The sequence below is a fragment of the Equus caballus genome, chromosome 1 (genome assembly GCF_041296265.1).
Source record: "Equus caballus isolate H_3958 breed thoroughbred chromosome 1, TB-T2T, whole genome shotgun sequence".
Lineage (NCBI taxonomy): Eukaryota > Metazoa > Chordata > Mammalia > Perissodactyla > Equidae > Equus > Equus caballus.
This window is the reverse complement of record NC_091684.1, coordinates 30437032-30461039: the sequence shown is the minus strand read 5'-3', so window position 1 is coordinate 30461039 and position 24008 is coordinate 30437032. Positions and strand designations below refer to the sequence as shown.

The window sequence follows — 24008 nt, the reverse complement described above, 5'->3', positions numbered from 1 at the left end:
AAATGGCATTTGGCCTTTGTCTGTATATCTGCCTGCCTTTGTCCCAGCTCTCCACTTTTCTGAGGAACTATACAAAGTTCCCTACCCAATGAGTGTGCAGTATGTCTTGCTAAGTGACTGATTCTAGAGGGCGTGATGGCAACTACCCTTCCTTGACGCTGAATAAAACCACCTCTATCACATTAGAGCCCCTTACCAGGGAAAGAAAAACCCCCAAGTGTATTACTAGGAGAGTGGCATGGAGAGCCAGTCACCTTGTTTGAGGTGGCATATTTGTGTGCAGCATAATATTCAGCATCTGCTTTTGCCTTCTCTCGGGCAAGGAATGCAGCATCTAGAAAGCAAAAAAGAGTCAGGGTGTTTAAAACAAAGGAAAGTTGCAATCCATTTCCTCAGCTGGATAAGAATTCAGACTCTACCTTAAGTAGGAGTCCCTTTCTCCATTGCCTGGTATTTCGATCACTTACTTTACTTATTAAAGGCATATAACATTAGCAGTTTTCAAATCCCAGTCCCCAGACAGCTCTTTCTTAAAGGGGAAACTCTTGCCAATGTTGAGTAACTCTCAGCTCATCTGAGCCCACTTCGTTTCCCACCTAAAGTTGTTCCTTCTTTCCGCCACCCCATCACCCAAAGCCTCACACCTCACCCAGGCTCTAGGCTTCGAGTAAAAGAACTAGGTCCAGACTCATCTGAAAGCTCTACTCTATTCACTGCACTGTCCTCATCGCCTCCAAACTTGACACAGAACCAGTTAATGCAGAATAATAGAAAGCAGCAGTAAATAAGCAGAAGAGGTTGAATGTTTGGTCTTCAAGACCGTGAGCTAAGAACACCAACATCTCACTATGTGAAATCAAGGACTTTGAGAACCTCTGTGAAAACTGGGGCTTCTTTTTTCCCAGCTAATGTTTTGGTTATTTTGTTGGCTGACAGGTAGAAAAGAAACTGGTGGGGGTGGGGTTTCTTTCCTTGTACATTCTTTATAACTGATTATGGGTAATTCTCATACTTTGCCTGAGAAAAAAGTGGTAGCAAAAAAACCCCAATTTAAGGACAGAAAACAAAGGTTGAGTTACCCATAGTCACAAACCAAACCAAGAGCTAGATATGTAACGGCAATTTTTAAAAAACTTGGCTGGAGTATCAGGCCAGCTACTTCCTCCAGACTAGGTTATTCTGTCTTGGGCCTTCCCACCCCGACACGCAGGGGCCTGGGCCCAGAGGCAGAGGCAGCCCAGGACTGTTGGAGCCCCCTTCTCCCTGCTGTACCTTCAATTTCAGATATGCGCTTTTCAGTTTCTTTCTCCATCACCTTCTGCTGAAACCGAATTTTTGCCACTTGTGCAATCTTCTCTGCTTCTATAATTATACACAAAAGACATATTCAAAAACATTTCTCTAGTTCTGGAGCTACTTAGAATCAGCAGCACACAGTCTAATGTTTAACTATATAAGATTTTAGGGGCTAATTGTTTCATTAAGTTTTATCTATCCAGACTGTAAACAACTTAACAGAAACAAGGGAATTTATTTCCTACTTCACAGTTCTATCTTGACAGTGCTAGCTTTGTGGGAACGGGGAATACAAAAGGTAACAGTTCCAGTCCTTCATGGGATTAAACAGCAACGGTTCACAAGCTAAAGGGAAAAAAAGATTCTTCAGGAAAGTACTCAGAACAAAAACAGAGCAAAATAAATGCATGGCAACACAGGACAATTTATATAACGTGGCAGGAGAAAGAAGACTAAGGACGATAATTTAAACAGAGGAAGGCCTTCTAGAAGAAATCTTAAAGAAAATAACGGACATGACAGAGGAGGACATGGTAGAAAGCACAAACAAAGATAAGAAGGTACAGATGAGCAAGTCACCAGAAAGAGGTGATAGGAAGCCAGACGACAAGACAACAAAAAATAATAGAAAGAGGGTTAGAAGACCCCCGTCTTGTGGGACAGGCTAAGGAATTTAGCTTTGATATACTCAGGATTAATTGTTAAGTTAACATTTATTTCCCATCAGGGAAATGACGCAATGAAAATGCTATCACAGGAGGAGTGCTCTAACTGCTGTAGAAGATAGAAGAGAAAGCAGGACAAGTCACCTGAGAACGTGAAAACACGTGTTGGGACTGAACGAGTAAGTGGCAGCAGGCAGTTACAGGTAGGGAAAACAAAACACTGTTCATAAATCTTTGGCCTAACCCAAGGATCCAGGACCAGGGAAGAAAGACTCCAATTACACTTTCAGTTCAATCACTGCAATTCTTGAAGAACATTCTCAATTTTCCTTTTCAGCTAAAGAAGATGAGTATTTTTTTTTTTAAAGATTTTACTTTTCCTTTTTCTCCCAAAGCCCCCCAGTCCATAGATGTGTATTTTTAGTTGTGGGTCCTTCTAGTTGTAGCATGTGGGATGCTGCCTCAGCGTGACCTGATAAGTGGTGCCATGTCTGCACCCAGGATTCGAACCGGTGAAACCCTGGGCCGCTGAAGCAGAGCGCGCGAACTTAACCACTTGGCCACAGGGCCAGCCCCGAAGATGAGTATTTTAACACATCCCTGGGGGAAGTGCATAATGGAAAGAAAATTTTCAAGTGGTTTCTTCCATCCAGAAGACAGTATTCTTTATCAACCACCCCAGGGCAAACTTCCCAGTTCTCCATCAGATTAAAATCAATCTATATCGTACCATCCTAAAAATAGACTACTATGTTCAACTGGGCTGGAAATTTAGCTATAAGCAGAAACTCAAGATAGAACTTGAATAAAAGGTGAGAGATCCAAAGCGTGGAGCTAGAACCCAGAGAATGGTGTCTTGACATAGGGGAACAGCTGAGGTAATTCCAGGTAACACTGCTCTCTGATGTATGGGGATAAACCAATAAAGAGCAGGATCAGATGTCTAGTTCTAGAAAAATGGTGGAGCAGGCTAACAAGAAACCCATTAGTTAACAGCACCTTAAAGCGCTAGATAAAACATAACAAATTTGTCTTTTAATGCATGGCTGAGATCATAAGAAAGAATGGGAGATCCTCAAGAGATGTAAACACAGGGAGAGCTGAGAGCCTGTATGGCAGCAGCCCTGGACATGGTCATTAGACAAGGGGGAGGGACTTGGGTTACTGCTCACGCAGGCCAGGAGATGAGGCCTTGAGACGTTAGAATGGAGACGGCTGTATAAAACCAAGACAGCTAAAGGGCTGTTTAACTCCAATGACACTAAAACACTCTCCCCACCAGGCCAGTGAGAAGTAAGCTTTTCTCTACCTAGCCACAACAGAGTGAAACTGGAGAACACCCAAAGACAAAGAGAAAAATCTTAAAAAAAAAAAGAGAAGACGATGCCAAACAAAAATGAAATAATACTGCCAAATGACAAAACTAACTTTATTTGGGCTTATAACTGTAGGTTAAATTACCACTCAAGAATGAAATAAAAGCATTTCAGACCAAGGAAGACAGTAAGTCTCCCATTCCTTAGCCTTCACTGAAAAAAACTAGCAGAAAACAGAAGGAATTGCCAGAAGCAATGGAGAGGAAGAAATTACATAAAACATGTAAATCAAAATAAATGTTTACTATAAGAATCAATGATGATAATAATCAATGAGGGAATAAAAACAACATGAAAGTAAAGTACTCGGCAACAATACTATGTAAAATTGGGGAACAGTGATAACAATTAAAGCATTCTAAGGTATTTTTCAAGAAGAAGATGGAAAGAACGATTAACTTTAGACTCTGTCAAGTCAGGAATGCTTGTTAACATTTTACAGGTAATGACTAGTTATACATTCTAGAAACAGAATGTACAACTTCCGATCAAGTAAAAGGAAGAAAAGAATAAAAGAAATTCAATCAATTCAATACCAATCAGAAAAGAAGGGAAAAAGAAGCAAAAAAATAAATGCATGGTAAGTAGCACAAAATTAAATGATACAAACAAATCCAAATATAGCAGTAACCATAATAAATATAAAAAGACTAAACTCACCAGTTAAAAGACAGATTCTCACATTGGATAAGATAACAAAATCCAGCTATATGCTGTTTACAAGAGACACACCTAAAACATAATGACATAGAAAAGTTGAAAGTAAAAGGATGGGAAAAAGATACATCAAGAAAATAACTAACCAAGAGAAATCTGGCATAGCTATATTATCATTAGACAAAACACACCTTAAGCCAAAACGTATGTTTGGGATAAGGAGGGTTTTTATATAACAGGAGAATTCTCCAGGGCGATATAACAATCATGAACTTGAATGCTCTTAATGATATAGCTGCAAGACATACAAAGAGAAAACATTACAAGTCAACAAATGCATGGTCATAGTGAGAGATTTTAACACACCTCTCTCAATAATTGATAGCTCAAGAAGGCAAAAATTAGAAGAATACAGAAGATGTGAACAACACAATTCATAGGCCTGATCTAATGGATATATAGAGAAACCTGCATCCAACAAATAGAGAACATACAATCTTTCCAAGCACACATAGAATATCTACCAAAAAAGGACCATGTACTGATAGGCCACAAAGCAAATTTCAATATTTAAGAATCCATGTAACAGATCCTATTTTCTGACTACAGTGCAATAACGTTGGAAATCAACAACAAACAGGTAGCCCTTTGAAAACCAATTCCATCAGAAATTGAAAAATACACTTTTAATAATTAATAAGCAAAGAAGAAATCATAACAGAAATGTTTCTTAAAAAATTAAAACTGAACCTCAATGGACTACATTTCAAAACTTGTGAGATGTTAACTAAAGCAGAATTTAGAAGAAAACTTATAATCTTACACATTTCCATTAGAAAAGACTGAAAACTAAAGAAATAACTCAAAAAGTTAGAAAAGAACCAATGAGTAAACTCAAAAAAGGTATAAGAAATAATAAAAATAAGTGTAAACAATACAATTGAAAAGAAATTGACAATAGAATCAACCAAATCAAGATCCAGTGCTCTGAAAAAGTGAAAAATAAGACAGACCTCTGGCAAAACTGATCCAGCAAAACAGAAGGCACAAATAAATGATATGAGAAATGAAAAGGGGGCATAGAGGCTTGGTAGAAGGTTTTAAAAATCATAAGACAATTCTACAAATTTATGCCCCCAAATTTGAAATATCAGACGAAACAATCTTCTAGAAAAACATAACTACCAAACTGACTTAGAAATAAATACCTGAACAGACCTATACTTAATATAAAAATTAAATCAGTAGGTTAAATGTTACCACAAAAACAAACAAGGATACAAAAAAGCACAAATTCCAGTAGACCAAGATGGTTTTTAGAAGTGAGTTCCACCAGACCTACTAAGAAGAGATAAAACATATTTTATATAAAATGTTCCAGAACACAGAAAAAGAAGAAACGCTCTCCAACTCACTTTGAGGCTAGGGTAACCACGATACCAAAAAACCCAACCTGACAGTAAGAGTATAAGAAAAAAAAGTTACAGCTGATCTGATTTATGAAAATAAAAGTAAAAATTTTGAATAAATTATCAGCAAGCCATCTAGAGAAATGTATCAGGGTGAACCTCCTTCATCATGACCCAGTGGGTGTAGCCCAGGAAGACAAAGTAATTCAGTAAAAGATAATCTGTTAATATAATTCACCACATTAACAGCTTTAAAAGGAAAAATGACATGGTCATCTCAACAGACACAGAAAAAAACTCTATAATTCTATGATAAAAACTCTTGGCAAGCAAGAAAGAAAAAAACTTCATTAACCTGATGAAAGTTCTGTACAGCAAACATCATCAGGACTATTAAAGTCAGCAACGAGACAAGAATGCCTGTCACCATCTTTCTTTTCAACACTGCACTTTTTCACAGCCTAAAGCAAAAAGATAAGAAGAACTAAAAGGCGTGGGACTACAAAGAAAAAACCAGAACTGTGCTGATCTGAAGACGAGATGATTGCGCACAGAGGAAATCCAAGAGACTATCAGAAATAACATTTTCAGGAAGATTGCTAAAAAAAAAAATTCAACTGCATACCTATACAAAAGCAAAAACCAGTTAGAAAATGTGCTTTCAAAAAAGAGCCTATTTATAATAGCAAAAGACTTGAGGAGTATATAGGAATAAATCTCTAACAAAGAATGTGCAAGGACTTTAAGAAGAAAATTATGATCCTTTTTGGAAAGACATTTCTCATAAATGGAGAAATATAACAGATTTATAAGACTCATTATCATAAATATTCTAATTCTCTCCAAATTCATGTAAACAAGTAAAGCAATTCCAATCAAAACCCCAACACAGTATTTTACAGAACTTGACAAGAGCTAGTTCTAAAATTTATATGGAGGAATTTATTTGGATTATAGGATAATCCAAAACAATTTTAGGAACAGTTAGAACAGTTAAGAGGAAAAGTTAAGGAGAAATTTGCTCTCCCAGATAGGAAGACAACCTAAAAGCTACAGTAATTCAAACAAGGTAATCCTGGGGAAGGAGAGACCAAGAAATTTAAACAAAATAGAGGCTCTAGCCACAAACAAATTATACATAGGATCTTGTTATATGACAGATGTGGCATTAGAAATAAGTAAAGGAAATAATGAACCAGTCAACAAATAGTCTAAGACAATTGGTTTGCCATTTGGAAAAAATAAAACTGGACTCCTATGTCACACTAAACACTAACATAAATTCCAGATGGATTTAAGACCTAAATATGAAAAGCAAAACTTTAAAACTTTTAGAATAAAAGTTACTATTTTGGAGTTGGGAAAGAATTCTTAAACAAGATAGGAATGGTACAAACCAGAAAGGAAAACACTGATGAATTTGATTACATGAAAATTAAATACAGTCATGCACCATCTAATGACATTTCAGTCAATGAAAGAGTGCGTATATAACATTCGTCCCACAAAATTAGTACCACACAGCCTATGTGTGTAGTAGGCTATGTGATCTAGGTTTGTCTAAGTACACTCCATGACGTTCGCACAAGAGTGAAATTGCCTAACGACACATTTCTCAGAACATGCGCATGTCTCAGACATGTGTCTCAGTGACACACGACTATATATATGTATGTCAAAGACATCATAAAGTTCAGACAAGCTACAAATAGAGAGAAGACTTTGCAATGCATATACCTGGGAAAGGATTAGATCCAGAAGATATACAGAACTTCTACAAATCAGTTCAAAAAAAGTAATCAAATAATGGGTTAAGGACATCAACAGGCAATTCACGTATGAAAAAAGGAAACTTTACTGACCGATGAACAGCATTCAACTTTACCAGTAATCACGGAAATTCAAACTGAAATTATGTGATACCACATCCACCATGAAACCGGCATAAATTTTTAAAAGTCTGATAACTCCAAGGGTTGAGGGGGATGTGTAAAAATGGAAACTGAATATGGCAGCAGAGAAATTGGAACTCAAACACTGCTGAAGAGAGGGTAAAATGGAAGAAAACTGTGGAGAGCAATCTGGCAATATGCTGTAAATTTGAAAACATGTGCGCCTTATGACCCAGCAACTCTACTTTGAGATATGCATTCTAGAGGGGTGCTTCTCAAACTACCTGTGGGAAAGCATTTTTTTCCTTCTATTTCAATCTGTTAGGAACTAATATTTTGTAAATTATAATAAAAATTAATTACTCGGAAAAATATTAAAAAACAAAAATATAAGCTCCAGTTTTTCATTATTAGATTCAAGTGACATAAAATTACTGTGTTAAAACACTTTAAGAACTTCTAAAGACTTATTCTCAATTTCTGTACTCATCTTGTGGATGAGAAACAAAAAGCTGGTGACAGAACACCAAGCCACACCACATACTGAGTAGCACTAGTCTAGGAAAACTCTTGCATGTACACAAAAAGGCACGAATAAGGGCTTGACTACAGCGCTGTCCACATTAAGGAAAAACTAGAAACCTCCTAACTCTTCACCAGTAATCCATCAGAATGAACTGAGGTTCACTCATAGAACGAAACACACAGCAGGTACAAACGAACTACATCTACATACATCAGTGTAAGCAAAACTCAAACAGTGTCAGTAAAAAAGGCAAGTTGTAAAATAAAAAGTAGAGTTTGACACCATTTTTGGAGTTTAAAACAATTCTATGAATTGTTTATTGCTACATACTGATAGTAAAGGTATAAAATATGGACAGAAAAGATATACATCAACTTTAGAATAGAAGCTACTGTGAGAAGACAGGTAAGAAATAAGACAAGAGAAGAGTATGAAAGAGGCTTCAAACAGATATATAAACTTTTTCTTAAAAGAAAATATGATCTGAAGGAAATACGGGAAAATGTTACGCTTTCATTATACTGTTCTCTGTACATTCCTTCATATTTGAAATATTTAATAAAAAACTTCTTAAACTTTCAGTATCCCAAGAAACAAACAACTGAGAGCCCAAGATGGCAGTCTAATATACAGTATCTGGAGTGTTAGGGAAGTCATCGTGATTCAAAATGACCTGTTAAGCAATCCTGCTGCATTTTCCAAGACTGCAACATGTGTCTATCCAGATAAAACCAGGTGCATGTCAATAGCAAGGATGCGCACCATAATCCTAGGCTTTGGCCAAAAAACTTCCTATTCTTAATCTGTATAAACAAAAACCCTATTCCACAGAGGATAGAGCTGCCCAAAAATCCTATCCACTCTCCTTGTCCTTGAAAAAGACAACAGTGGGAGCCAATAACATGGTGGAGAACCAAAGCACTTCATTAAGGACTAGCCTCATCTACTTTTTTTTTATTGAGTTCATAATAGTTTACAACATTGTGAGATTTCAGTTGTACATTATTACTTGTTCATCACCATTTAAGTGCTCCCCTTCACCTCCTGTGCCCACCCCCAGCCCCTTCCCCCGGGAACCACTGACCTGTTCTTTTTGCCCATGTGTATGTTTATCTTCCACATATGAGTGAAATTACCTGGCATTTGCCTTTCTCCATCTTAGCCTCATCTACTTTTAAAGGCTTTAGGACATCTGAATGTACCAAGGAGTTTCCAGAATTCTCCACTACGTGTGATGCAATCTTCTTTGAGTCCCTTCAATATCCAACACGAGACTGACCAAGAACAGGACAAACTCCAAACACATGTACTTAGAGACATCCATTTCAGAAAGAAATTCAAGTACCTATAACAGCCTTTTTCCTCTCTGTCTCAGCTTCTTTCTCCACAACCTTTTGTTTCTGTGCAGCTATAAGAAGTTTTGTCTTCTCAGCCTCCCTGTGGAGCAAAATATCATAAAAATTAGAAACGATGTGCAGTCATAGGCAGTAATTTTATAGTGAGTCAGAAAACCATTTTCAGTAAGAACTTTCTGACCCATTAAGGTAGGCAAGAGAAGTGTTACTCTATTTTACTTATAATGAATCTGAGGTTGAAAGATTACATGATTTTCCCAACGTCACCCAGACACAGGAATTAAATTTAGTACATTTGAATTTTAGTCTGGCCTTTTCCTCTAACTGTATCATCGAAAGGCTGTGATCTGGAAGTATCTGGAGTATATAAACGCATCCTTTGCTGTTGGGCCTCCAGCTAGCCCATACAGTACCTCTAGACCGATCAGCAAAAAGCACCAGCCTCTTGGGGCTGGCCCCGTGGTCCAGCAGTTAAGTTCTCGTGCTCCGCTGCAGGCGGCCCAGTGTTTCGTTGGTTTGTATCCTGGGTGCGGACATGACACTGCTCATCAAACCACGCTGAGGCAGCATCCCACATGCCACGACTAGAAGGAGCCACAACGAAGAATATACAACTATGTACCGGGGGGCTTTGGGGAGAAAAAGGAAAAAATAAAATCTTCAAAAAAAAAAAAAAAAAAGCACCAGCCTCTGGGAAGCTGCAGTCCCTCAGGTGCATGGTTTGGCAATGAGAATGGAGCTGGATTTCAACCCCTCTTCAGGTAGACACTCTCGTGTAGTGGCTCTATTTGTCGTATGGAAGATATAACTAGGTGGCAGTTATCAGGTGGTGGAATGGGATTCAATGTCAGGAAGAATTTTCTAAGAATCTGAGCTTTCTAATAATGAAAATGGCTGGTCTATCACTAAGCATGTACAAATGGTGGCTAGGGGACCACATGGCAGAAATGGTACAAAAAAAAGATTACTATTAAGTGGGAGGTCAGATTGGATGATCCCAAGGTGGCTTTTAATTGCGAAATTCCAATAGTCTATAAAATTAGCAAAGATCCAGAATTATCTGAAAAGTAACTCCAATAGTTTCCCCAAAACATTTCTCCCCAAACTCTCCCCTTTTCCTCCTGCCAACACTGATAAAGACATAAAATGATATTTTGGATACTATAAGTTGAGGGCAGAGAATACATAGTATTCATCTTTCCATCACCGGAAGCTATCATATTTAAAGTGTACGACATCCTGAGCTTTCAATAAAAATTTTTTTTCTATAAATGGATCAGACCCATGATCTATCCAGCCTGGCACTCTGTGCTTTATAGTTTTAAGAGAAGAGTTCCTTTTCTACAATGAAAAAGAGAAAATAAAACTCTGCATAATAGAAGATACAGACTTAGGAACAATAAAGACTCAAAAGTATATCACTCTATAAAGAAGTATTATCATTACTTCTTGGGCCCCCTGTGTTTATACATCTGTTGTATTTTTGACATTTGCTAAGTTATTTCTCCAGCATTTCATATTTTTCCTCTTAACATATCACCCAAATTTCCTAAGGATTTTTGTTTCTACTTTTCAGTACCTGTCCTATGAGAATAATATTGCCATTTCATCTGCAATAGGCACTCCCCTAAAAGGGATCTTCTAAAATACTCGGAAACTAATTTCATGTCAAGCAAGTAACTTCTCAGTCCCAGTCAGTCCTGGACACATAAAAGAGAAGACTACCAGGAGTCAATTCAGGCAAAGCTTCGCCAGAGACAAATTACAAAGATCCAGGTCTAATTTTAGATATACAGTCACATACAATGGAAAAGCAAACTGTATACTAATAAGGTGTCTATTCTAACCATTATAACACAGTAAGACAATAGAGGCACGCTCTACAACCTTAACAACTAGGACTCTCTTTCCTCAACTAATATTTAAGTCAAGGTATTATTCACATCCAAATTACAGCTCCTTAGGCTTCCAACAATAGTTCTACAGCAAACTGCACCTTTAGCGCCTGAAGCTGCTCCTGAAATGTCCATACATAAAGAGAAAACTAATAAAGCGTGTAATGGGAATTAAGATACCAGAATAGGCAATATTACTACAATTAAAGTATGGAATATAGACATAGACTCCACTCCCGAGTGCAGTATCCCATGTATAAGTTTCCTCTAGGCTGTATATTAATATGTAGACAGCCCTAAATACATGTATTGGGATCCCATGCATATTACTCACATTAACTCAAAATTTCTTCTTATGGCTTCTGGGATTTTGGGTTTTGTAACACGCACAGCCTAAAAAATAAAAATGAAAAAGCCAAAGTATATTTGAAAAACAAATCTTCAAACTAAATCTACAGAAGAGCTCCTCAAATGAAACTAATACAACAACCACGACATGGCTGCCTAACAACACACGTGGGGATTCCACCAGAAGATCTACTTGTCATGCCACCACACCAGGAATCAAGCTGCTTCCTGTTTCCTTAAAAAATGCGTGGCTACAGGAAAAACCACTCTACCCACTGAGGAAGTAAACTCCAAGGTTCTCCCTTAAACGACCTTTCACAAAGCTCTTTACTTGGATACTTTCATTTCCTTTTCAAACCTGCAAACCAAAGAAACAGAAGGAAGGCAAAATTCCCAGATTTAATTTGTAAAGTAGGAAACAGTTAAGAACAAAAACAAAAACAAAAAACCCAGGTCAGTACATGCAACTTACTACAGTGGGCAGTAATTGAATTTACCACTTCCTAAACCTGCAATCACTCAGTACTGGCTGTAAATAATCAGCCTAACGCTGAACTAACTAACGCTGAAGGAAAACAGTTTACATTCTTTCTTCCTAAAATCTCACTGAGAACAAAGTCTACTTGTCTTTGTAGATGTTGTTTACTAGACACTTTGTTTCCCTAACCACAGTGTACTCTGACATAATTAAGATTATCTACTTGGAAAGTGTAGTTTTTTGAAGGCTGACTTTTCTAAATCAAGCACTCGATTGCTCAAAAGCTTTTGATTTTACTAAACATCCCTCACCACCAACCTGCACTGCAAAAGCACATAAAACACTTTGCTGATCTGAAGAAAGTTACAATTTCTCTCTGCAAACTGGCTAAATTTTAAGCCACAAAGCCTTTACACAAATAGCCTTCTTTTAGGGCTTGAAGAAGACTTCTACAACTTTTAAGGGACATAGCCTTCCCTATGTGAAAGGGAACACTCAAATCTGTATGTCATTTTGAGAACTATCATAACTACCTACCAGAATTAGAGTGGAATGGAATGAGAAGTTGGGGAACTGTGGTGAAAAACTCATTACATGTTGAAGGTGAGGCACGTGAGGCCAAACGGAACAACTCATGGAGCTAGCCGGAAGACAAAAACTCAGAACCAGAAATTTCTGAGAGATGCCAGATTTCATTATGTGACTACCAGAAATATAGATGACTTCCAACACTTTTTAATATGATTCAAAGGGAAGCACTGTCATATTGCATTTAATTAGACTAGTCATATCTTTTTAGTCTTATAAAAAGAAACATAAAACAGGTCTGTCTTCTTAAGACTTCTACCTTGCTGTATGTGAAAATATAAACGCCACTGTAACAGATACCATGAGTAAGGTGCACATAAGAGATTTAAGAAATAAAATGACAAAACATATATCCAAAAACAATGGCCAACACACACACACACACACAGAGTGAGTGGAGAAAGAGAAAAATAAAGATGAAACGACTATATCTGTTGAAACTGACCCCTGGGTTATAAGCATATATTTTAAACCAGAAAACCCAGCATACAATACAGTCACTCCCTTAAAAGGATGCTTATTTTCACCACTCTGATTTGCCATAGTAGTTGTTCAAGAGGAAAAATGGGGCATAAATATAGAGAATGGAAAAATCAAAACACTGATTGTTACAGAGAATGTTCATTCGACAACAACTATTACTTGGGTACCTAGTCTGAGCCAAGTGCTGTTTGTTCCAGGCACTGTGGGCACAGCAATGAACAAGGCAAGAGTGCTCTCAAGGAATCTAAAATTTTAAAGGGAGAAAATAGACAAGGGACAACAAAAAGCAAAAATATGAACAAGAGAATTTCAGATAGTTATTAAGTGTTATGTGAAGAATTAAAATAGGATGATTTGGGGACTGGGAAATACTAGGATGTGGAGGGAGAAATCAAGATTTTTATTTTGATATAATTATATAACTAAAAAATCTAAGGAAATTCATAAAGTTTCAGTCAAGCAAGATAGATAGCTCTAGAGATCTGCTGTGCAACATTGTACCTGTAGTCAAAATAATGTATTGCACACTTTAAAGTTTGTTAAGAGGGTAGATATCACGTTAAGTGTTTTTACCATACACATACAAAAATTTAAGGAAATTAACCAAAAAAATTACTAGAGACAGTGAATTCAGCAAACTTGTAGATATACAATAAATTTGCCCAAAATCATTTGCATTCCTCAATGCTTAAAAAAAAAGACTATACATTTAACAGCATTAAAACGTATTAAATTGATGGGTATTAATTTAATGTAGGATATGAGTTTCTCACCTAGGTCAGAAATTCTAAAAGAAACAAAAATCATGACAATATGATTAAGTTAAGCCATAAACTATGTTCCTAATTTTAAAACTTATATGCCAATTTAGGTACCTGATATAGCTTAAAAATATCAATAATGAAAACTCATCTGAAAGAATATGCTGGCAGAAATATCAAAGGTCATTAGTTTTGAAAAGATGTCTTACTAGATTTTAAAAGTGAATAAAAAGTTGAATTATCATAACCGTATGGCAATATGAAAATAGGAAGGCTGAAAAATAGACACGAAGTTCTAAAAATGCCTCCCAACTATTGTAAGAAACTATTTTATAACAAGACTTATGAAACCAAACAACGGAGGTCTTGATCTATCAGTTTAAAAACATATTATAAAGGGACTTTTTTTATTCAATAACTTTTTACAAAAAGAACAAATAAATATAACTAAATTTAAAAGATCCTTCTTGATGCTGTGCAGAAATGATGTGAACAAGGGTAAAAGCTGAAGCGGAGAAACAAGACAGGTTACTGTGGAAGTCAGTCCAGGTACGAGATGGTGGTTTGGCTTAAGGAGATGGCAGTGAACATGGAGGCATGGACAGTTTCAGCTGGATTTTGGTGCTACAATCAGCAGGATATGGGCACTGATTAAATGTTAAGGGTGAGGGGCTATTGAAGATGCCTCTCGCAGATCTAGACTGGTCCCAGGAGGAGGAGGTGCCATTTACTAACAAGAAGGAAAAAACAGCAGAGAAGTACATTTGATGGGCAAAGACCAAGGGCTCAACAACTAATGAAAGAATAGGAAACAGATCAATGGAACAGAAAACTCCAAAAGACTCTACTATATAATGGAATTTGGCATACAAAACAAAGGGCACTGTTTGAAATTGTTGCTACCAAACTGGAGCCCTACCTCACAACTGACATCAAAATAGATTCCAGGTGAATTAAAGATTTAAATCTAGAAATACAACTGTAAAAGTAGGAAAAAATGTAATTTCTGATTTAACCTAAATTTCTGTATTTTAAAGTGGTGAAAGCCTCTTGAAGCATGCCAGCACAACAAAACACCATAAAGAAAAAATACTAAAATCACTACATAAAAATTTAAAACTTCAGAATTGTTGGGGGTGGGTGGCGGGGGGAGTGGGGGAGTTAAATGGCAAAGAAAAAACCAGGAGAAAATGTTTCCTATGCATTTAAAAGAGTTGCAATAATTAACATATTAAATAATAACTTATTTAAATCAATTAGAAAAACACAGATAAACAACTAAAAAAAGAACAAACAATAAATAATTCACAAGCGAAATACAAATGGCCAATAAATATCCTAGGGCATTCAACTTCAATAATTAATACAAAATAATTAATTTTCTCCAAAAGGACTGGGAGAGCAGGCTGGCATCTGCTAGTTATTTGGGTACAATCACACACCAAGCGTGTACAAACGACAGCTCACCAACACTGCTGATGAGAGAGCATAAGCTGCTAAAACTTCTCTGAAATGCAATTTGGAAATATGTATCAAAAAGCGCCCCAACAGGGCATACGCTTTGACGCATCAATCCTACATTTAAGAATGGATCCTAAGGGAAGGATTTTAAAGGATGCCTGTATAAGCTTGGTCACTGCAACATGTATGTAATAGGAAAAACTGGAAGCCATAGAGATTAATTAAATAAAACCATTAAAAGTGATGACACAGCAAATCTATATTTTTGACTTGAAAAGATTCCTATATATACTGTTAGTGAAAAAAGCAGCTATGGTATGATTCCACTTTAGTTTGCATTATGTATATCTACAAACAAACATATGTTCCTGTACATTAAGAAGAGTTTGGAAAGATACAATAAACTATGTTATCTCTGCATAGTAAGATTCCTGGTGAATTTCACTTTGTTATCCATCTTTTTTCTAATATCTAATTTTTGTAACAACATATATAACACGTGTGTGTATAAAAATATCCAGGATATACAAAGTACTACTACAAATCAGTAAGAAAAACAATCCAACAGAAAAATGGGCAAAGGATATGAATAGGCAATTGGCAGAAGAGAGTACAAATTGCCAAAAAAAATCAAAAGATGCTCAATCTCATTAATAACTAAGGAAATGCAAATCAAAGAGAGCTATAACTTCACAGCCATCCATATGGCAAAAATTAGCATGTCTGATTGCTTCAAATGCCGGGGAGGTTGTAGAGAAACAAGTATTCACATATACTCCTGGTAAGAACGTAGATTTGTACAGCCACTTTGAAAGATAATTTGCACAGACAAGGAGATGCGTCAGGAATGTTCACTAACTATTGCTTATTAATAGTAAAAAATTATAAACAATAGGGAAATGGTTATATAATATAACCATATATTAAATATATATAAAGCAAGGAATTCTAGGCAGTTGTGAAGAAGAATGAGCTAGATCTCCAAGTAACAACCTGGGCAGAATCTAAGAATCTCTGACATTCGCATTTATTATCTTTAAAACTGAAAAGCTACTCCAGCCACAACTGAATGGACAATCCAGAGGATTTTACAAAGTTAGCTCCGAACATTTCAAATGACCACTTAACTTTGGCACCAGTCAGAGAGAATGGCACAGCACGAACAAGGACAGAGGAAAACCCTCGCCATCCTTCCTGTCTTGTTTGAGATCACACATGACCACTCACAGTGAATCCACATTCTCAGGAGTAGTGCAACACTTGAGACAGGTGACACCAAAGAAAGCTTTATCTTTAGCTGCAGTAACATTCATCACATTAATCAACTGATCTGGAAGTTCCGAGAAAGACACTACAGAAGCCATATTATCACTTCTCAGGTAATCCAGATCCAGAGCCACTGCTTTCAAATGTTAGTGACCACAGCCACAGTAGGAAATGCATTTTACAGTCACACCCAACATACTCCACACTACTCCACACACTCACGAAAACAAAGTTTCATAGAATAATACTTAAACTTACTACATGCCATGCACTCTGATTTCTTTTCCTATTCATTTTATTTAAAATGCTGGTCATGACCCACTAAAATTGATTTTAGAAGCCGCTAATGAACTTCATCCCAATCTGAAAAAATAGTGACCCAAAAAAGCAGGCGTAAAACCTCTCACCCTTCTATCTCCCAATGCCGCCACCACCACTATAAATTCATCTGCTGCCTTGCTTTTTACTTAGGCCATTCCATCCACTTGAAATACCTTCCCTACTCCTTTCCCACATATAAATCCTATTAATTCTTCCAGACCTACCTAAAAGCCCAAATCAGTCATTTTCAGCAGACTCTCTTGAAATTTTCTCTAACTCTAAACTCTTACAGCAATAATCATCCAACCAATTCATCTGTCAATTAATACTCTGCGACATCTATTTTGTCTAGAACTATTGTTCAAATCTTATGCTTGAAATCTTTTTTCATAATCTTACTGAAGGGGAGGATTATTCTTACACTGATTTATAACCATTACTGTATCTTAATAATGCCTCATACATAGCAGTACATGGATTTTATTTCCTTGTAAGAGCCTCAGATTACCTGTTCCCTCTAACAGCTCAGAAGAAAATGTCACCCATGATAAGCTACGAGAGTACTCTATTTTGGCAGAGACTTAAGTCAAACTGAGAAAGGTATTCTATCAATCATCACAGCACTTTAATAATTGCTGAAGTAACAGTCCAATGAAATGACAATTAAATTCAAAGCTCTCAAAATTCCCAGAGAATTTCTGTAGGAAAAGGGCTTACCTGTATGGTGAGGCCTGGGGCCATGATGTTTAAATCCTTCTGCAGAGCTTGCTTCAGGTTTTCATCTATTTGATCTGTTTTTGAAGCCAAGAACAACAGCTCTCATGATACTCAAAAATTTTTTTTCCCCCTGAGGAAGATTCACCCTGCGCTAACGTCTGTTGCCAATCTTCCTCTTTTTTTTTTGCTTGAGGAAGATTAGTCCTAAGCTAACATCTGTGCCAGTCTTTCTCTATTTTGTATGTGGGTCACTGCCACAGCATGGCTGATCAGCTGTGTAGGTCCACAATTAGGATCTGAACCTGAAAACCCAGGCCACCAAAGTGGAGTGTGCTGAACTTAACCACTATGCCACAGGGCCAGCCCCTCAAAAGATTTTTTCTACATTGTATTAATACTGAAACAAAATCAATCATTATTAGACCTAAAGTTTCCATGGTACTATTCTTTTATACAACTTGCATTACTTCACATATATATGAAAACAAATGTATGTATAATCTTCCTTTTGTATGAGAACAAATGTGAGGAATTATCAAAGAAATTAAGAAAGATGACAACTAGCCAAGCTAAGTTTATCCAATAAATGGAGAATGTAGGTCTCTAATACCTTAATTCAGTGTTGTTAGTTAAAATGTGTCCTGATTCTCATAAAAAAACAAATTCCTATCTTCAATCTTTATCCAAATCCCCAAATAACTAAATTTCATTTTCATGGACCTCAGCCTATTATTTTGGATTTAAAGAGAGAGAGAAGGGAGAAAAAAAAAGGCTCATGGGAGAGTCTTTGAAACAAACCAGAATGGACAATAAAGATGTCACTTCAGTTGGCCTTGTAACTCATGAATTTTCTATCTGCCTCAACAGTAATTTCACCATTATTAAAATGACTGGTGATATAATAAATCAGGACAGATCAGTTTTCTCATGCACCATCTCAGCAGCTGTCAATCATCAATAAGGCATCAACTGGTAGATTTCTAAATTGATTAGCCAACCCTATGCCTGCCTTTAAGAAATTCACTAAGAATTCCGGAGGGAGAAGTGAGCAACCAATAGCAACAACCTTCCTTGGTCAGAACTTTCACTATTACAAATGAAAAGTAACTTGTGCAGAAGAGTTAACACAGCAGGCTTGAAGCTGCGATCCTCAGAAAGGCCTGTTTGCAAGCTGGCCCTCGCTGTCACTTGGAAACTTGGACAGGATTCCCACTATCCCCAGAACTGGTAAGAATGACTCACTGGGCCTAAACTGTTTATACAACAATGTGGTTGATGCCGAACACCTGCTTTCCTTCTGGGAGTCTGGAATTTTGGTATGTGCTAGGCAGAGTGTGCCTACATGACCAGTCCCCAGTAAAACCCTGGGCAGCGAGTCTCTAAATGAGCTTCCCTAGTAGGAAACACTTCACATGTGTTGTCACAGTTCAACGTTGGAGTAATTAAGTGTATCCTGCATGACTCCCCTGGGAGAAGACTCCCGGAAGCTTGTGCCTGGCTACCTTTGGACTTCACCCATGTGCCTTTTCCTTTTGCTGATTTTGCTTTATATCCTTTTGCTGTAACACATCTTAGCTGTGAGTAAAACTGTATACTGAGTCCTGTCAGTCCTCCTAGCAAATCATCAATCATGGAGGTGGGTCTTGGGAAACTCCAAGACGCAGACTTCTAAATTTCCCAAAATTATCTATTAAAACAGCAACAAAGCTAATTTTCAGTAAGTTACGGTAGTAAAAACAGAATATAGTAAGTAATGATCTTTTCCCAATCTCTCTACCAAGTTACATATTATGCATTTCAGAAAATGGTTAACATTCTTAAAATATCTTGTCTGAGTAAATATTTGCTTAATTTAATCATAAGAAATATAAAAACAGGATAAAAATACTTTAAAGACAATTGCTCTATTATAAATTCAGAAGAAATGCTCAAATGGCACCATGTTTACTAATATTACTGCAGAGTTGTTTATGGACACTACAGTAATTTACAATACAGTGGTTATTTACATATTTAAAACAAATAAGACACTTACCAAACAATTCAATGTAAACTTCTTGAAGTGTGTGGGCACTGCAAAACTGGTTCAGTTCATGGTGGATTTTATTGAAGATTAAGGTCTTGTCATAATCTGCTGTGTAGTTCCTCACGATATCAAACACTGAAGGAGAAGACAATCCATGTTTACCCGTGTACCTTCTAATCCAGCCAAGTAAAAGTGACAGTGATATAATATACGTGAGGAAAAGTGCCAACAAAATAGTGAAAACATGAAACACAACTCACAGACCTTGACGTGCTCCTCATGCTTAATTTCCCAGATATTACTGCAGCTGCAATTCTAATGGGCAAACTTCAAATTCCATACTAAGGAGAGTTTACATTATCTTCGAGGTAATAAAGAACTCTCAAAGTGTTCAAGCAAGGTCATGACACAATCAGATTGGTACTTTGGCAGCAATGTAAAGATAAACTGTGAGGCACAGAGACCAGAGGTAGGAAGGTGTAAGGCAATTACCGCAAAGCAGAAGTTTAGCCAAAAGGTGAAGAGGGCCTGAACTAACTGAGGAACAGTGGGAATAAAAGAAGGAAGCAGCTGCAAAAAGACCACTTTCAAAAAGGCAAATTTAAAAGACTGTAAAAAAAAACGACACCAAGCTAGAAGCGAAAGAAGCTAACCTTTACTGGGCCAGGCTTTATGTCAGACAATTTACATATACAGGCGCTTAATTTTCAGAGAAAATCTCCTAATTTTGCAGAATAAGAAAGTGAGAAACAGAGAATTTCAGATATGTGCCTAAGGGCACATACTAGATCACGCCAGAACCTGTGCTCTACCTAAAAACATGTCCTCTACCGATTAAAGCATACCACTTTCTCCTTTCAGACCCCAGGACTTGCTCCACTGGCCTTCCACAGAGGATACTAGATGTAACTGGATTCCAGATCTCAGCTGATGGACAGGCCATCATAAATACTTGCTGACTAACTCATTTGCTTGATTATTTCCAAATGAACTGATGGTCCAGTAGTTTCTCTTTATCTCTGGCTAGAAAACCAACAATCTCTCCCCTTCTTCTATTTTTCCAATCATAATCCATCCTACTGATTTGTGACCAGGAAAAGCAGATGAAAAAAGACAAGAGAAATACTTAATCACTGAAAAATATAATGCAAATCCACCTGACAATAGCACTGCTTGCTCTCTGCTCTGAAATCCTTTTGCTATTTGTGCCTGTACCAATGAAATGAAATTCAGTATGACCTTACATTCCAATACACATTTTTTCTGGTTGGTATCAAGTCTTTTTCAAACAAAATAACAACCCCTTAGGGCAAGGCTCTAACTTTACCTTTCCGAATTATTTTTGCTGAGCTCAGCATCCTATACGCACTAAACATGCCAATTTTAATAATAAGGATAAAGACAAAATGGCAGATCTTTCAAGTGAAAGCAGGGTCTCAAAGAGATCCACATACACCCATGTTCTTAGCAGCATTATTCACAATTTAGCTAAAATGCAGAAGCAATTCAAGTGTCCATCGAGACATGAATGGATAAACAAAGTGTGGGATATACATACAATGGAATACTATTCAGTCTTAAAAATGAAGGAAATTCTGACATAATGCTACAACATAGATGAACCTTGAGGACATTACACTAAGTGAAATAAGCCAGTCACAAAAAGACAAACATTATATGATTCCACTTATATAGGGCACTTAGAATAGTCAAAATCAGAGATGGAAGGAAGAATGGTGGTTGTCAGGGGCTGGGGGGAGTGAGGAATGAGGAGTTACTGTTTAAAGAGTACAGAGTTTCAGTTTTGCAAGATAAAAAGAGTTCTGGAGACGACGTTGGTGATGGTTGCATAACACTGTGAATGTATTTAATACCACTGAACCATACAGTTAAAAATGGTTAAGATTGGGGGCCAGCCCGGTGGCACAGTAGTTAAGTCCACATGCTCTGCTTCAGTGGCCCAGGTTCACGGGTTCAGATCCTGGGCACAGACCTACACACTGCTCATCAAGCCATGCAGAGGCAGCGTCCACATACAAAATAGAGGAAGACTGGCACAGATGTTAGCTCAGGGCCAACCTTCCTCACCAAAAAAAAAAGTCAAGATGGTAAATTTTATATTATGTGTATTTTACCACAATAAACAAAAGTTGGGGGAAAAAAAATCAAATGTTAAAAAAAACACAGATCTTTCCTCAGAACTTCTAATTAAGTTTTTGATTTGAACAGTACCCACTCCACCTCTGTGGGTTTTCATCCTTTACCAAGAAAATGTTTTCCCCACACTGAGGACTTTCAGACTGTTCTGCAAGTTACAGCATATCTCAACTAAAAAAGATTTTTCTATGGTCACAAATCAATGTGGCCCAGGAATTGATCAGTAATAGATTTTTAACATGCAAAGAAATTTTCTCTCATCCTGACCGGATAAAGTGCAACTTTCTAGAAATTCTAGAAACAATCAATGTTCTTCGAAACAGAGAAGAGTAACCCATACAATTGCAAAAAGTCAAGTCTTTCCAGGACTTGTGACATATTTCTGCCACTATTCCCTAGAAATGGAAAATATTTCAGTGATTATTTTTTTATATGTATCAGAAAGGAATGAGGGCATAAGGCTTTAAAAGTGCCTTTCTATTCCTCAGGGAATCTTTCACGTATAAACACTCTGATTATAACTATAAAAACAACAGAATAGATGGGTACCATACCTGCACAAGGGGCCAACATATTAACCACTTCTATTCGGTCAATATAGATCATGACCCCACCACTAAAAGCAAAGAAACGGAAAAAGTGTGAGCCAAATAAAAAATCTTTTATAATCTCAGATTAATCCCACAGCATCAAACATATCCCACCTGATACAAATTTAGAAGGAAAGTCTAAAGACATATACTACTGATTAAAACGACCCCACTAAATCACTACTCAAATGACCCTATACACACTCACCTGACTCCTCATAAGCAAAGGCTCACCTCCGTAACTACTGTGATCCAACGAGCTCACATGAAGACCAAACCTACCACCGAGAGTCACTCAGCACTTCGCCCTTAGTAACCAAAGCCAACAGCTAAAGCAGTGCAGTTCTCAAACTTTGCCTTCAAGAAACCAAGTAAAATGGTTCCCCAAGAGGTATGGAGGTCAGCCACAGGCTGAAATTCTTTTGGTTTCCTGACTTACCTTAATAATTCATCAAGATTTTCAATCCACTTTTTATCTGTATTTATTCTAATAGGAAAAAAGAATACTCCCCCAAACATTCGAGTAAAACTGACACTCCAGAAAGACAGGCTTGTTAATGAATGGTCTCCCAGGCTTGCTGGGCTACCAGCACAGACCCTGAAGGGTATGTGAACCTCAATTTAAGATACATGAAGTTAGAGATTTTGAAACTAAACAACTAAACCATCCTACCAACTTACAATGACATTTTTCCTGATAAAAAAAGGGTAATACTTGCTCATGAAAAAAAATCTGGAAACATAGAAAAGCATGAAGATGAAAATAAAATTTACCCCAAATCTCACTAGCTGCCAATTTTGAGTCATCTCTAAAGGGAATCCATAAAAGAGAGTTACAGATAGACTTAGAGAGAACTTGATATTAAATATGTTAACTTAAAACAGGGAATTTGCTTCATTTTTAAAAGCATTTCTGTCCTTCCATAGATGTCAAAGCCTCTTTTATAGGCTTGTAGTAGCGATATTTGGGCCTTGTTTGCCTCTCCCTCCCTAAAACTCTTAAGGGCAGTGATTTTCAAACTAAGGTCCTCAGACCAGTAGCATAAGCATCACCTGGGAACTGTTGCTAAAAATGCAAATTCTGGAGCCTCATTCCAGACCCACTGAATCAGAAACTCTAAACTAGATGGCATTTAATAGTAGAGACGACAAGAAGGTGAGATGATTTCATTGTAACTGGTACTGAGCACCTACTCTGAGTCAAGTGCCGGGGTTAGGCATTTTACATACACTAATTCTAACCCTTACAGTAACTCTGCAAGGGAGGTCTTATTACCTGATTTTTACAGTGAGGAAACTAAGCTTAGAAAAGTCAATAAAGGCATCTGTCAGGGCAAGGAACATACGGGAACTCTCTGTGCTTTCTGTTCAAGGTAGCTACGAACCTAAAAGTGCTCTAAAAAATCAAGTCTATTTTTAAAAAAAATCAATAAAGCAGATGTGGCAGTGCTGATGTATGAAGTTAGGTCTGCTGGCTCTAAAACCCTATTTTTCAATAACATCCTAATGGCTCCTAAGATGGAAAGGTCCTATTTGGAGAAAGGGCTTTACTCAAATAATGCTCAGAAGAGAAATCTCTCTATTTGCCTATCTGAAAGATGTTTAAGTGATTCTTATGAACAGAAACTCCATCTGAACTAAAGGGAGGCTGGTAAGCAAGGGGAAAGCTTACCTTGTTCCACACGGCACATTTTTAACTTCATCGGTTTGCAGTGTTGTCTGGGGGGAAAAAAATCTCATC

At 37.1% G+C, this 24008-nt stretch overlaps 1 protein-coding gene across 5 annotated transcripts in view; it reads right to left on the bottom strand.

Annotated features, from left to right (window-relative positions):
- Window positions 1–24008, bottom strand: part of ERLIN1 (ER lipid raft associated 1) — a 34668-nt gene that overhangs the window by 4246 nt on the left and 6414 nt on the right. For all 5 annotated transcript variants that reach the window (XM_023641011.2, XM_023641015.2, XM_070222958.1 and 2 more), the window contains 8 exons: window positions 23940–23986; window positions 22232–22293; window positions 19530–19655; window positions 17495–17568; window positions 11406–11464; window positions 9167–9258; window positions 1273–1362; window positions 255–334 (listed from right to left, as the gene is read on the bottom strand). In XM_023641011.2, the coding sequence (XP_023496779.1) occupies window positions 255–334; window positions 1273–1362; window positions 9167–9258; window positions 11406–11464; window positions 17495–17568; window positions 19530–19655; window positions 22232–22293; window positions 23940–23986 (630 nt within the window). The remainder of the gene's footprint in view (window positions 1–254; window positions 335–1272; window positions 1363–9166; window positions 9259–11405; window positions 11465–17494; window positions 17569–19529; window positions 19656–22231; window positions 22294–23939; window positions 23987–24008) is intronic.